This window comes from Mus caroli, unplaced genomic scaffold (assembly GCF_978045245.1).
Source record: "Mus caroli unplaced genomic scaffold, Mus_caroli_1 scaffold_13, whole genome shotgun sequence".
Taxonomy (NCBI): Eukaryota; Metazoa; Chordata; class Mammalia; order Rodentia; family Muridae; genus Mus; species Mus caroli.
In genome coordinates, this window is record NW_028227268.1 from 2,160,041 (window position 1) to 2,174,675 (window position 14,635).

The 14,635-nt window shown below is 48.0% G+C and overlaps 1 protein-coding gene across 1 annotated transcript in view; it reads right to left on the reverse strand.

The window, feature by feature from the left end:
- Rptor (regulatory associated protein of MTOR complex 1) overlaps positions 1-14,635 on the reverse strand; it is a 303,680-nt gene that overhangs the window by 48,864 nt on the left and 240,181 nt on the right. The window contains exons 14-16 of the mRNA XM_021175441.3: positions 7,002-7,076; positions 4,339-4,404; positions 3,821-4,012 (exon numbers count right to left, since the gene is read on the reverse strand). Of these exons, the coding sequence (XP_021031100.1) occupies positions 3,821-4,012; positions 4,339-4,404; positions 7,002-7,076 (333 nt within the window). The remainder of the gene's footprint in view (positions 1-3,820; positions 4,013-4,338; positions 4,405-7,001; positions 7,077-14,635) is intronic.

Genomic DNA, 14,635 nt, shown 5'->3' on the forward strand with positions numbered 1-14,635 from the left:
TGGGCATGGTGCCTGGGGACCTAGCTCAGCTCAGCTCGAAAGGTGATATGACCTCGGAGAACTGGTGTCTTCCTCCTATGAGCAACATGGAGTATCCTGCACAGGGCTGGAGGAAGACCAGGGCAACAATGTGCAAACAATCCTGAACTACCCTGGCTATGAGCCACTGCCACCTAGCAAGTTACATACACGGGGCTCCAGATCCTTTCCAATCTAGACATGGGCTATGCTCTCTAAACTTCCTTTTGGTCTGCATTTGGCTCACACAGGTGGGTGAGTCTTTTTTTTTTTTTTTTTTTTTTTTTTTTTTTTGGTTTTTCAAGACAGGGTTTCTCTGTGTAGCCCTGGCTGTCCTGGAACTCACTCTGTAGACCAGGCTGGCCTCGAACTCAGAGATCCGCCTGCCTCTGCCTCCCGAATGCTGGGATTAAAGTTGTATGCCACCACGCCCGGCTCAGGTGGGTGAGTCTTAAGAGGAGCCAGGCCTGGAGGATGGAGGAAAGCAAGCCACTATCCTCCAGATAAGCAAAAGGACCAGCATCATGAAAAACAAAACAAAACACTTAATAGACAGAGGGGTAATATCCAAAATTTATAAATTAGATACCAACAATCCAAATAACCCAGTTAAAGATTAGGATACAGAGCTAAACAGAGACTTCTCAACAAAGGAATCTTGAATAGCCAAGAAGCGCTTAAACCAATGTTCATCATCCTTAGTTATCTATCAGGGAAATGCAAATCAAAGCAACCGAGATTCCACCTTACATTGGTCAGAACTGATTAGGATCAAAACCCCAGGCAACAGCACACGCAGGTGAGGATGTGGAGTGAGGGAACACTCTTCCATTGCCGGTGGGACTGTACACTTGTACAGCTACTCTGGAAATCAACCTGGCAGTTTCTCAGAAAACTGGGAATAGTCTATAGCATTCATGATCAGATATATATATCTAGAAGACACTCCAACATCCCACAAAGACACTTGCTGAACTATATTCATAGCAGCTGTATTCATAATAACCAGAAACTGGAAGCAACCTAGATGCCCATCAACTGAAGAATGGATAGAGAAAATGTGGTTCATTTACACAATGCAAGATTACTCAGCTATTAAAAACCAAAGACATCATGAATTTTGCAGGAAAATGGAAGGAACTTGAGAATATCATCCTGAGTGAGGTAACCTAGTCCCAAAAGCACATGCATGGTATACACTCCCTTATGTGGATATTGGCCATAAAATACAGATACCATGCTACACCCTACAGACCCAAAGAAGCTAAACAAAAAAGAAGTCCCAGGAGCCTGGAGAGATGGCTCAGTGATTAACAGCAGTGACTGCTCTTCCAGAGGTCCTGAGTTCAAATCCTAGCAACCATATGGTAGCTCACAACCATCTGTAATGGGGTCTGATGCCCTCTTTTGGTGTGTTTGAAGACAGCTACAGTGTACTCATGTAAATAATAAATAAAACTTAGAGAGAGAGAGAGAGAGAGAGAGAGAGAGAGAGAGAGAGAGAGAGAGAGAGGTGTCCCAGGAAAGGAGGCTTGAGTCTCACTTAGAAGAGGGAATAAAATAGTCATAAGAGGCAGATGGAGGAAGGGAACTGGGAGGGAGAGGGGATTGGGAGTGGGTGGGTCAGGATCAGGTGTGGGGAGGGACAGGAGAGACAGCCAGATGGCCATGAGAATGAATGAAAATCTGCAACCAAAGGGGGTGGGAAGGCGGGAGGGGCATCTCCAGGATGAGACAGAGACCTGGGAGAAGGGAGGTGCCCAAGAATCAAGGAGGATGAAATTAGCTGTGACTCACAGCATTGGAGACATGGAACCTGAAGAAGCCACCTCCTGTAGCCAGGCAGGAACCCTAGTGGAGCGATAGGGACACCAACCCACCCAACAAAACTTTCAACCCCAAATTTTTCCTGTCTATAAGAAATGTAGAGATGGAGGATGGAGCAGTAACTGAGGGAATGGCCAACCTATAACTGTCCTACTTGAGACCCATCCCACGGGCAAGCACCAACCCCTGACACTATTAATGATACTGTTGTGTTTGCAGAGAGGAGCCTAGCACGGCTGTTCTCTTGGAGGCTCCACCCAACAGCTGACTTAGACAGATACAGACACCCACAAGCAAACAGTGGATGGAGCTTGGGGATTCTTATGGAAGAATAGAGAGAAGGATTGTGGGCTCCAAAGGGGATAGGAACTCCACAGGAAGACCAACAGACTCAACTAACCTGGACCCTTTGGGCTCTCAGAGACTGAACCACCACCAACCAAAGAGCATACGCGGGCAGGATCTAGGCCTCCCTGCACAGAGGTAGCAGACGTGTAGCTTGGCCTTCATATAGGTCCCAAACAACTGGAGCAGGGGCTATCTCAAAAGCTGTTTTCTGTACATGGAATATGTTGTTTTAGTTAGGCTGCCTTGTCTAGCCTCAGTGGGAGAGGATGCACCTAGCTCTGCAGAGACTTGATGTGACAGGGTGGGGAAGATACCTGGGGTGGGACACTGTCTAGGAGGAAAAGGGGAGGAAAAGAGGGAGGGGGAACTGAGAGGGGGACAGTGAGTGGAACGTAAAGTGAACACGTGCACACACACACACACACACACACACACACACACACACACACCCTAAACAAACCTTGATAGATTATTTCAATTCAGACATTAAAAAAAACTGGTTTATATCCCAAGGCTTGGGGCCTGGTGATACTGGTTTGTTCAAAGATTTCACATGGTTGCCTGTCAGCAGCAATTCCAGGGATGTCTCCAACAAGGCCCATCCTTTTGGTGGGACATCCAGATGTGGAGTTCCCTTGGCAGGGCAAGTGGCTGTCTCTAGTAGGTAGATGAGACAAGCATTTGTGGCTGACACCTCTCAAGGAGACAGGATAGAACTTCCTGCTACTGTATGAGTTTACTTTTTAAAGATTTCTTGGCATGTTCATTTTAGGCTTTTCTGTAAGAAATAATCTGCCTTTTATAGTAACTATAGAGGTTGAGACCTAACTCTGTCAGGGCTTTCCAAGGCCATAAAGGGGCCTGAAACCAAGACGGATGAGCATGGATTTGTCCTTGGCATGTTTGGGGGGCAGATGGCACTGATTTCTCAAGTAGCTAGCCAAAATCTGATCTGATATGCACACGGGGCAATTCAGAACAGCCCTGCAAACAAACTACAGCCAGGCTGCACTTTCTACCTACAGCTGTTCAAACTCTTGGCTTACTAACAGAAACACAGTAATCATTTCTGAAGATGATAGCAGGCTCTCTGATTCCCACTGAGAGCAAAACAATCTAGAACTGGGCCTCCTGCTTCAAAGGATGATTCTGTCACTTGTGTGCTAAGTGTTCCAATGATTCATAATCATCTAAGCCCTCCACTGTCTCATCTCCCAGAATGCAGCACCTGGACCTGCAACAGACAATCATGGTGGTAACACAGACACACCCATACCCATACACCACCACACCCACCCATGCTCTCAGATCAGAAACACACACAGGATATGGCAGGCAACATGCCACAGGCAATTCCCCTCCCTCAGCTCTCCCCTGCCCATAAGTGATGACCTGGTCCTGCCCCACAGGAAGTGCTGTACAGAATGGTTCAAACTTGCTTCTTCGAGGCTGTGCCAGCCTGTAGCTACCTACCCCAGTGCACACAGAGTTGGCATAGCATGACTGAAAGTCAAATGAGATTCGGTAGCCTATCTTGGGGTCTGCACATGGCCCCACAATCTCTTTACAGGTAAAACCCACCACCGCTGACCTAGCACAGAAGCTTATGTCTGCAAGGACAACTCACCTCGGGGATGGGGTCTGAGAGGAGGCTATAGAGCTTTTCGTGGGCACTGTCTCTCACCCCACACCACCTTGCAGAGTCGAAGTTCTGCCAGATCCTTCCCAGGCAAATGGCCACCCACTGGCGCAGCAAGGGGTGTGGGTCGCTGAGCTGCTCCAGACAGATGGCAATCAGGTTCCCCTGGAGGCAGGCCTCCTAGACATAGGACACAGGTAAGTGGGGCAGGTCCAGACAAGGGTGACAGCAGCCTTGCTCAAACACAAGATACTGCATTTTCTTACTGTAAATCCTGCCTAGTCTGTTTTGCCCTTCAATGGTGAGCTAATGGAAGGACTGTTCCTCTGTGGAGAGTAGGAGGAACCCCACCTGCTGCTGTGATCTGAAGGCTCCACAGGCTACCTGAATAGCATAGCTGTGAAAAGGTGGCCTGGGCGGCATCCCTGCCCTAGGACCCATGTGAGACAAGGCACCTTTGTGCCATTCCTGGAGGGCGAGGTGGCTGGAGCTGCTGTGATACTCACTTGCCCTGTTGTGTAGCTGTTGACGATTACAGCAAGAATGAAGGCTGTCATGGTCCTATGTTCAGCCTGGAAAACAAAATGCATCATGGCTGTGCACCCTCACAGCAGACTCACCTCTCTAGAGCACCCTGTGCCTTTTGTCTTCAGCACTGGCCTCCCATGTAAGGAAAGCAGCATGTACCAGCCTTCCTGCTGAGGCATTCCTAAGGGTCTGCATGCTGACTGGCTGCTCCCTGTCCTGTCATGGCAGATAAAGTGGTCGGTGGTTTTAATTGGTTTGCCAGGCCCAGGAACCATGCTTTCCCTATGTGTAGAGCTCAGGAAGCCTGTGCCCTCGAGCCAAGCACACTGTTAGTAAAATGAACGTTGCACTCTTCACTTTGCGTGGGAATCTGACAGCCCATTATGACTTCATGGAGTCTCACATGCACATCGACAGTCTTACCAAGTTATCTCCGGGGACTCATGACATCTCCTGAGTTGACTACAATAGAGTGCAGGCCACCATTTTCTGCATAGCAGAAGTGCCAAGCCATCATTTTTTGTCCTAAAATATCTGCACTTCACCCTACTGAGTAGCAGCATAACTTAGCAGAGACTCTGCCTGGAAGTCACTGAAGGGCCACCTACTGTCCTGTTTCCCTCACTGTGATGGACCATCACTGCAGCTGCTATCTGCCCTTCCTGTCGTCTGGGGGCTTTGGGGCTTTCCTTTATGCTTTTGATACTTGTTACTCTGATTATGCTGTGTGCTGTGTCTATGGATTAAGTTTTAATTGTTCCAGGGCTCACTGTGTCTCTCTGCTGCCTCCCTTGCAGTGCTGGGAGGATGTCAGTGACAGCGGCTGACCTCATCCGTGCTCATGTGGAGCCTTCACTGATTCTCTTCCTGGTTGTGTGCCCCCTGTGAGGGATCACCTCCTGAGTTGTAAATGTGGGAGGGGCATTTCTTCCACTCTAGCTTGTACTCCCTCTTCCCCCAAGATCTAACTATTTAAAACAATTATCATTTTTAAGGATAGGTTAAAAAGCAGATTTTATTTTCTTACAGCAGGCAGAAAACTGCTTCTGAAGCAAACATAGTGGCTGGCAGGCATGATTAAACCATACTGCCTTTATCCAGCCATCCACAATGTGTGTCTCAGAGGCTGCTCCTGGAGTCCCTTTGGCTCTTTTCTGGAGATGCTAGTTCTCTTGTGTATTGATGCAGTGGCCGCCTTCCCTTTGGGGTGTGCTTGAGGCAGGCTGTGCTCCCTGGCTCTAGGGTAGGAACTCTATAGGAAGGCTTTGTATTTGCGCCTTTAGGACCACAAACTTGAGATCCAGATGTGGTTTGTACAGAAGTCCCCCCCCCCCCTCATTTTTTCTTTTTGCTGCTGGCTGAGGCCTCTGTTCCTTTAGTAGTCGCTGCTTTCTCTGCAGAGCTCACAGATGGTCAACTTTTCAGAAGCAAGACAAGCTCACTAGTTCTCATTAATGAAGGACAGGCACACCCTGCAGGCCCTGGTATGTCTCTCTTGGCAGTGCTGCCTGTTCATGGCCTTATATTCCACGAAGGGTCTGTGTAAGGCATGCTGTTCTGAGGTCACTGTAGTGGCAAGGCTCACTGCCCACCAGAACCATGGGAGTCTTCCCCTTCTCTGGCATGGGGCTTTCTCCTTCTCTCAGATCTGAGCATAGAGGGTGTGGCTGCCAGGCCATGCCAGGCTAGCCAGCTTAGAGCTTTCAATTCCTTTAGTTGTATTCTTCCTTCCTCTGAAGGGAAGGCAGAGCTTATTTCCAAACTGTGGATAAACTATAAACCTATGCTATGCATGACAGTGATACACCATTTAGGTAAAGTACACAAGTACTGGTTACCCAGCACAATGCCAGTCCCAGTTAGAACTTTGCTGGCAGCTTTGTCCCCACCTTTCTCTTTAAACATTGTATCATTTCACTTAAAACAAACAAACAGCCAGAGGAAGAATTTACATATAAAAGTTACTCTTATAGACGCCATCTCAGATCACAGTATGCGGCTGTACTTGAACATTCTGCTAACTTAAGCTATGAGAGAAAGAGAAAGAGAGAGAGAGAGAGAGAGAGAGAGAGAGAGGGAGAGGGAGAGAGAGAGAGAGTCTGTGGGTGGCTGCTCTATGTACATTACTCTGCGCAGAGCTGGAGGGAAAGAACGAGAGAGGAACTGAAGAAACTGATGACATGACATTATGAGAAAACTACCATATACTCTATATTCATGCTAACTTTGAAAAACAATTTAGCATGTATGAAATTCAAACTTTCAAACGATCTCCTCCTTCAGTAAAATCTGTCAGTGTCTTGTCTGTTAAGGGGCTTTCAGGTCCCCTGAGACACCATACTGTAGACACACAAGGATTCTCTCATCCACCCGTCTGCCCAGGGTGCTGGCTCTAGGTAATGGAGATACCACGGGTAGGCAGAGACGTGCAATAGCAGCTCACCAGTTGGCGTAGGAAGACCAGATTCTCACTCAGGGCAGGAAGAAACAGAGCAGTGTGTGGTGTGGGCAGTAAATGTCTATCCACGTATAGCTCTGTAGAGCACCTCTCTACCTGGCCCTCAGTGAGGAATGGCAAGCCCTAGTGTGCACTGGAGACATTGTCATGCTGGGCGAGAGAGAAGTGTGGCTCAGTCCTTACTGGCATGTATGGGTCTGCCAAGACGGACAGGAAGTACTTGTGACCGTTGTCCTTCACGAGGTCAGCTTGGCACGACTGGAGGGAAAGGAAACAAAAGAGAAGCCATTAGTGCAGGAACCAGGGGGCTGTGTCATGGCTTCTCATGCCAACACTCTGGGAATATGTCACTACTGTGCATCTTTCCTTGCAAGGCCAGATTTCACTTGGGAAAAGGCTGGCGCCCTGCCACTTTCAAGAGAAGAGCACACTTCTACTTTAGAAAGCAGCTCTGGATCCCAGGGCTGGCGGCTGGGTTAGGACTGTGCTCTCTGCCCTTTCTGCTCTCTCAGCCTGGCAGAAAGGAAGATATTCTGATATTTTAAATTTATTTTATTAATTTTTATGAATGTGAGTGTTCTGTTTGCATGTATGTATGTATGTATGTATGTATGTATGTATGTATGAATGACATATGTGCTTAGTGCCTGAGGTAGTCAGAAGAGGGCATTGGATGTCCTGGGATTGGAGTTACAGCCACCGTGTGGGTGCTGTGAATTGGACCTGGACTCTCTGCCAGAGCAAATGTTCTTAACTGAGCAGTTCTCTAGATCCAGAAATGAAGATATTCTAAAGAGAAACTTGTGTCTCTCAATCTGACAGTTGAAACAATGGAATCCTCAAAATAGTAATTTTCCTTGGAATCTCATGCTACAAGATGGAAAAGGCACCAGCAGAGGAGTCACATAGACCACCTTACAGGCTAAGCCAGATGAGGATGGCCAACAGTGGGTGGGACCACACCTAACCCGGCTGCTAAGATGTGCACATCCTTTGACTTCTGTTAACTTTAATCTCACTTCTGGTCCCTGAAGATGGGTGGCTGGGCCTTACGCAGGACACAGGCTGTGGCCCCACTCTCAGACCTTTCCCTTCTCATTGCCCAACTGTTTCTTAAGCTTCCTTTCTCTCATGCTCTTGGTTATCTTTTAGGGTCTCCATTTTTTGCTGACTTTTTTTTTTTTAAGATTTATTATATTTATTGGAATACACTGTAGCTGTCTTCACACACACCAGAAGAGGGCATCAGATCTCATTAAAGATGGTTGTGAGCCATCATGTGGTTCCTGGAAATTGAACTCAGGACCTTTGGAAGAACAGTCAGTGCTTTTAACTGCTAAGCCATCTCTCCAGCCCTGCTGAGACTTTGCCCTTTTTTCCTCAGACTCCCCATTTCTTCTCAGGCCCCTTCCCCCACCTCAGACTCTCTTCCTCTTAGGATCCTTCCCTCAGACCCCTTTTCCCCCTCAGGTTCCTTCTCTCAGGTTCCCCTCCTGGTCAGCCCCTCACTTGCTCACCCTGTCTCCTCCCTTCCTGGCTGCCCTCTTCTTCCCAGGTTTCTTACCCCTCATCTCATACTCCCCTCCTGTCACCTTCCACATGAGGATACCTGACAGCACTCGCAGTGTGGGTACCTGATGAAGCTCTAGGGGATTTTGTCTGGATTCATGCCATATGATGAATATCATAATAGGGGCCTCCTAGGGACCCCTATTCAATACTAAGCAAAGAAAGAGCTCTAGGACTCAAGGTGTAATATAAGTGCTAAAGAAGCCACCAGAGATGCAGCCCTTCTAACTCAGTTGACCCCTTCCTGGGAATACAATTCCACCTGTGTGGCCACCCACACCATGTGCCACATACTGGGGACCCTGCCTATGCACAACACTGGTTCTGTTCTAGAAATACACAGTCAGTCAAGCTGTGTTTTAACTGTGAGGGAGACAACTGGGTTGACAGTTGTGATATACAGCGATGTGCTGGCAACACCTGAGAAGCTACGCATGGGGAGCTGCAGGGTGGGCACAGCATATGCTTTCTGGAGAACAGTAAAGCAGACTGGAGAAGGAGAAATGGAGAAGGGAAAGATGGGAGGAAGAAGGAACAGAGGGAAACAGGCCAGTACTGGAATGTGTGATGGGAAGAGCCAGGTGACTGGGTGCTAGGCGGAACTGAAGAGCCAGCAGAAGCTGAGAGTAAGGGACGCTAGAGCTGGATGCCAGGTCCAAGGTCAGCTGTCAACAACACTTTTAGTACTGATTGCTAATTTGACAGGAGCTGGAATTATAGGAGACTAACCTCTGGCAGACCTTCAGGGGAGTTAACAGTCGGGCTAGCTGGGGTAGGAGAACCCTTCCCTAACGTGTGGCATCATTTCGTGAACTGGGGTCTTAGATCACACAAAAGGGACAGGAGCTGAGCAGCAGCGCTCATCTTCCTCTGCTTCCGTCTCAGCCTCGGGATCCGGCTGACATGCCAACATCAACTGTGCCTTTGAACTTAGGTGCAGACAGACCGTCCTCCTCCTGTAAGGTGTCTTTGTCAGGTGCTTCATCTCAGCAGTAAAGAAAGCAACAAGTACAGGTGGTGTTATGGCGAGGAGCAGAGGTCGGGACACGAGGAAAGCAGAGGAAGGCACGGGAGGCCAGGGCTGCTTACCTATGTCACTCCCTAAAGAGGTGGGGTGCACAGATGGGCAGTGCACTTGGGAATAAGGTGAACACAGACACCTGAGCCAGACAAGAGCTGACGTCACACTGGGACTGGTGGTGTGAAAGCTCTAGGGAGGGTAAGGAGGCTGAGACTGAGGCCTTGGCCCAGCTGCAAAGAGAAAAAGGCTGTTCACATCATGAGGTGTGGCCACTGTGGGTACTGTGAGGGGCATGGCCTCTGCTCTCTGCTTGAATGACACAAAGATGAAGCAGTGGAGTCATGTGACCCATGAAGGAAGGTACGGTGGAGACAGATGTTAAGGCTGTCTGGGACTAGCACCCAGGGTGATGTGCCTGCCACCCTCTCACCAGCTCCCAAGAGCTGTGCTCTAGGCTCAGAGACTCTCAAGGAACCCAGACTGGAACTTAAAAACCGAGGATAATGCCGGGTGTGGTGGCGCACGCCTTTAATCCCAGCACTCAGGAGGCAGAGGCAGGCAGATTTCTGAGTTCGAGGCCAGCCTGGTCTACAGAGTGAGTTCCAGGACAGCCAGGGCTACACAGAGAAACCCTGTCTTGAAAAACCATAAAATAAAAAACAAACAAAAAAAAAACCCCAAAAACAGAGGATAAGAAAGATGAATGTTAAATCCTGCTTTAGGACTTCCTGACTTTCCAGAGCAGTACAGGTCCTGAGCCCCTCTGAGAGGCAGGTGGTTTCCACATGGCCTCTGTTGGGGGCTCAGTGCAAACACTCTGCATGACCCTCCTTTTGTCAGGGGTCCAGAAGAATTCCTCATGGCAGCATGGTGATGAGCTAGTTCATCAGGTGGACACTGGCCTGGCTCTGTAAGGTGTAATTAGACAAGATGGAGAAGGCTGGCTCAGACTGCAGGCTTTTGACCCCAGCTTCTGCTCATCAAGCCATACACACTTTACCGATTTCCCTGCTTTAGTTGACGCAGCTAACAAACGAGCTGGAAGTCTCAACCTGTCATCCAGGCCTGGCCGTCAGGGCTGCAGACTGCCCATGTCTGCAGCAGCAGAAGGCACCAGTGTAGCTCAGGAGAAAAGATTCTTTGTTTTCAAATCAGAGCTCCGACAAGTCAAATCAAAGCCCACACATTTACAGGAAACTCCTTAAGCGCAGCTCATCTGAGAGTAATAAACTGTCATTAATTCATATCCTTCTAATTCTGAGTGTGAGCCTCCCAAGTCACAAGATCTGAAATGATCACTTTAATAAGCCTTCAAAAGCGGAGCCTGGCGATTATGAGGCATATATTAAAAGATTTCTGTTTTGATAAGCCTGTCAGGCTACTGCAGGCGACAGTCATGGCTGCTCCTCACATGTCTGCTTTCATTGCCAGCGCCCACAGGTGCCAGTGTGTACTGGTTTCCGCTGCATGGAGAGTGGCTCTCCCCAGTAGCTTCACTTGCCAAGAAGGAGGTACAATTCCCTTGACCTGCTTTCTCTGAGTTCTAGGCCAGCAGCCTCACTGAGTTGCAAAGAAAGCAAGGCCCAGCAGAGCAGGAAAGCCAGTGACAGGTCACTGTGGAAATACAGGCTCAGAGGAGGAGGTGGGGGGCACCAAACATGGCCACACTGGGAAAGCCAAGATCTTGCTAAGCAGTGCCTTCCCCAGATCAGGAACAATGATGACACACTAAGGCTAGAGTAAGAAGGAGGGGGAAGTAGAGGCAGAAAAACGAGGTTTTCTTGGTGGACTGTCTCTGTTACAATGACACCCTCTCCAACTGCCCTAAGTCTGTGTCTCAGGACACCACCGGATGGAGGAAAGAAAGGCACGAGCGGGCAGAGGTGAAGCAGCTGCAAGTCCGGCTGCACAGCTATAGCTGCAGCTGCAAACAGCACCACCAGGGAGCAGGTCCACACCATTCCAGAGGAGGGCGCCCTGGCTTGACTCTGCTCTCCCATAAGATGTGAACTTACATGAACAGTTTCATGCCTGACAGGGGAGCTGTGGGGCATCACAGAGTGACCCATGAGGTTCTATCTATGAATGCCCTGCCTGTACCTTCCAGTGTGAGCACAGAGTACTTCAAGGATGCTGGAGGTGGCTCAGGCCTGAATTGCGCAGTCCCCACAGCTGACACCTGACACGGCTGCTTTCCCAGTAGCCCCAGTGATGTGTACTGTCCCTTTCCAGATGGGGCTCTTTACTTTAAATATTGAAAATCCTGTGAGCTATACTATTCAATGCCCTGTGTGAAAGATGACCCTCAAGAGTGGAGCCACCTGGGCTGGTGAGATGGCTCAGCAGGTAAGAGTACCGACTGCTCTTCCGAAGGTCCTGAGTTCAAATCCCAGCAACTACATGGTGGCTCACAACCACCCATAACGAGATCTGATGCCCTTTTCTGGAGTGTCTGAAGACAGCTACAGTGTACTTACATTGAAAAAAAAAAAAGAGTGGAGCCACCATGTTGTGCCTGGTGTGGCTGTGAAAGGCACTTGTGTTCCTTCCTCCAATGTTTAGACTTGCCTTTTTCCTCCCACACACACCATAAAATCCAAGGTACCATTAAGGTCGAAAAACCAAAATTCTATGGAGAGATTAAAACCAACTAGAGCTCCCTGCCACCGTGTGCTCGGTTTTCTGTTTTTCACATGGGCTTTTGTTATAGATTCATAAATAAAAGTGAATTTACACTCTTACCAACTTTCCTAAACCAAAGGGCTACCACGCCAGGACACTGGAGTCTTGCTTTTTGTTTTTTCTCTAAGATTTTTCTTGTTACAAGATGCACAATAAAAAGAAAAAAAAATTATGGAGCTGTGAGAAGGGAAATGGGTGGCTGAAGCCTTTGCCAGTTGGGCATCAAGAACTCTGCATGGCTCGCAGCATTTGCTATTCAGGTTGCCAACACAGGAGCATACTTCTGTAACAGACATCAGTGTGGATATTCAAATGGCAGCAGATCCTGCCTGAGGCTAAGCACTAGATGGCCTTCTCAAAGTGGTCTATGAGTATCATGAGAACCCACTTACAACCAAAGCTCCATCATACCCGTCTTGTGCAACCCTGGGATCTGAATGGCTTTATCTTGTTAGATCACAACCCTGTCCAGGATCTGGATCATGCATCATCTCGCTTATCAAAATGACACAAAGAAAAGAAGGTTTCTTAGTGACTCTTTGAGCTGTGGCTTGGCCTCTGCTGAGACACACAGGTCTTAATTCCCTGGGCCCCTTTCTTCCCATTAAACTAGTGTTTAAGCACACGTTAAAAACGTGTTCTGCGTAAGGCCCAGCTGTTTCACACTGGCTCACCCACAATCTCTTTTCTGTGGCTAAGTCAAGGACTGGCTTTACCTGAGTGGAGGTCACTGGCTGCTAGCAGCAGAGCTGGCCTGTCTTGTGCTGTTTCAAGTGTATCTCTAGGGTATACTGTAATGAGCTGATCCCACACCCTGATTTTTCTTATGGAGGGTTCCTTGCTCTTCTTACAGTTCCTGAGACTATCTCTGCAGGTACCCTGAGCACTGACATGAGAGTTCTAGGAACTGAACTCAGATGCTCTGTGACAACAGCCAAGGTGCCCATACTGGTCAGCCTGCATCAGCTTCTCAGGGAACTGCTGCCTTCAGTTTGACTGCTTGCCTACTGAACTGTTGTTTATTTTGATTTCTAGGAGCCCTTTATGCATAAGGGAACACCTTATATTATTTTTTTAGTTGTGATGTAATTTTGAATATTTCTCTATATAAAATTTATTTATTTTCAAGTAAGTTTCTTTGCAAAGGCATCCAAATTTGGAATTGTAGGTTAAAAAGCTCAATAGCCCCCAGGTTAAAATAGAATCTAACTGGTTTCTCATCTATTTTTTTAAAATATCATTTATTTTTACTTGATGTGCATTGGTGTTTTGGCTGTATGTCTGTCTGTGTGAGGGTGTCGGATGCCCTGGAACTGCAGTTTTAGGCTGGTATGGCCTGCCATGTGGGTGCTGGGAATTGAAACCAGATTCTCTGCGAGAGCAGCCAGTGCTCTTCACACCTCAGCCCCTCTCTGGTCCCTCTTCTAAGGATCTTATGATTTTACCTTTTGTGTTTAAAGAAGCTATCTCTTCAACTTAAATTCTATTGTCCACAGTATACAATTAATCTCTATCATGCAGCTTTCTGTCTGTGTGATAAATTAAATACTTTATACACTGAATGTAAAAGACAGAATGGTGGGCTGGATGAGGTGGCAGGGGGATCTGTGAGTTCAAGGCCAGCTTGGTTTAAATAGGGAGTTCCAGGACAACCAGGGCTTTACAGAGAGAGACCAAACCAAACCAAACAAAACAAAAACCAAAATGTTTATTCTAAATGTTGTTTTGGGTCTCTGGCTGCCTGCCTGCCTGCCTGCTGCTTTTGAGCACATGGTGAGGCTCTAGATCAGGGTGGGGAAGGTGGAAGCAGTCACTCACCTCATGGCAGCAAGGAATCAGAGAAAACCGAGGGGTGAAGCGGCTATTACACCTTCTAAGACCTAAGAGCCCACCTACCCCACCCCACCCCTATAGTCGCAGACTACTTTCCTCCAGTCCAAGTCTTTCCCAGTCACTTGAGATCCAAACAGCAGCAGCCTCTGGCTTTTCTACCATCACAGCTGAAGAACTGCAAAGCTGAGGTGCTGCCACTAACATCCACAGACTGCACTGGGGGGCCGCTTCTGCAGTGCTCACCAGTCCACGAGTCTGTCTGAGGCCTGGTACATCACTGACGCTCCATGGTTAGTTGTGGTTTAGGAGGACAGGGTCTCTACCACTCTCCTTCCTAGTCAGGGCTCCCTGCCTCCTCTTACTTATTTCTCCATATCAAGCTGAGATTGTGTCTAGTTCCAGAAAAAAAGGCCTGTTGGTAATTTTACTAGGATTATATTAAAGTTATAAATTAACTGAGAGAACACTGACATGTTTATGACACAGAATCTTACTGCAAGAGAGCAGGGGGTGTTCTTATCTGCTGAAGGTGACTGTGTGTCTCTCAGGAATGGTTTAAGGTATTGTTTGTGGTGGCTTTCCCCATCTCACAGTAGATTATTCCTGGATTTATGACCCTACCACACACAGGCTGCTCTTCCTGTCTAATCTTCTAGCTGCTGTTACTTCAGCTTCTGTATTAAGGCTTCTATCTCACTAAGTTCTTTTATTG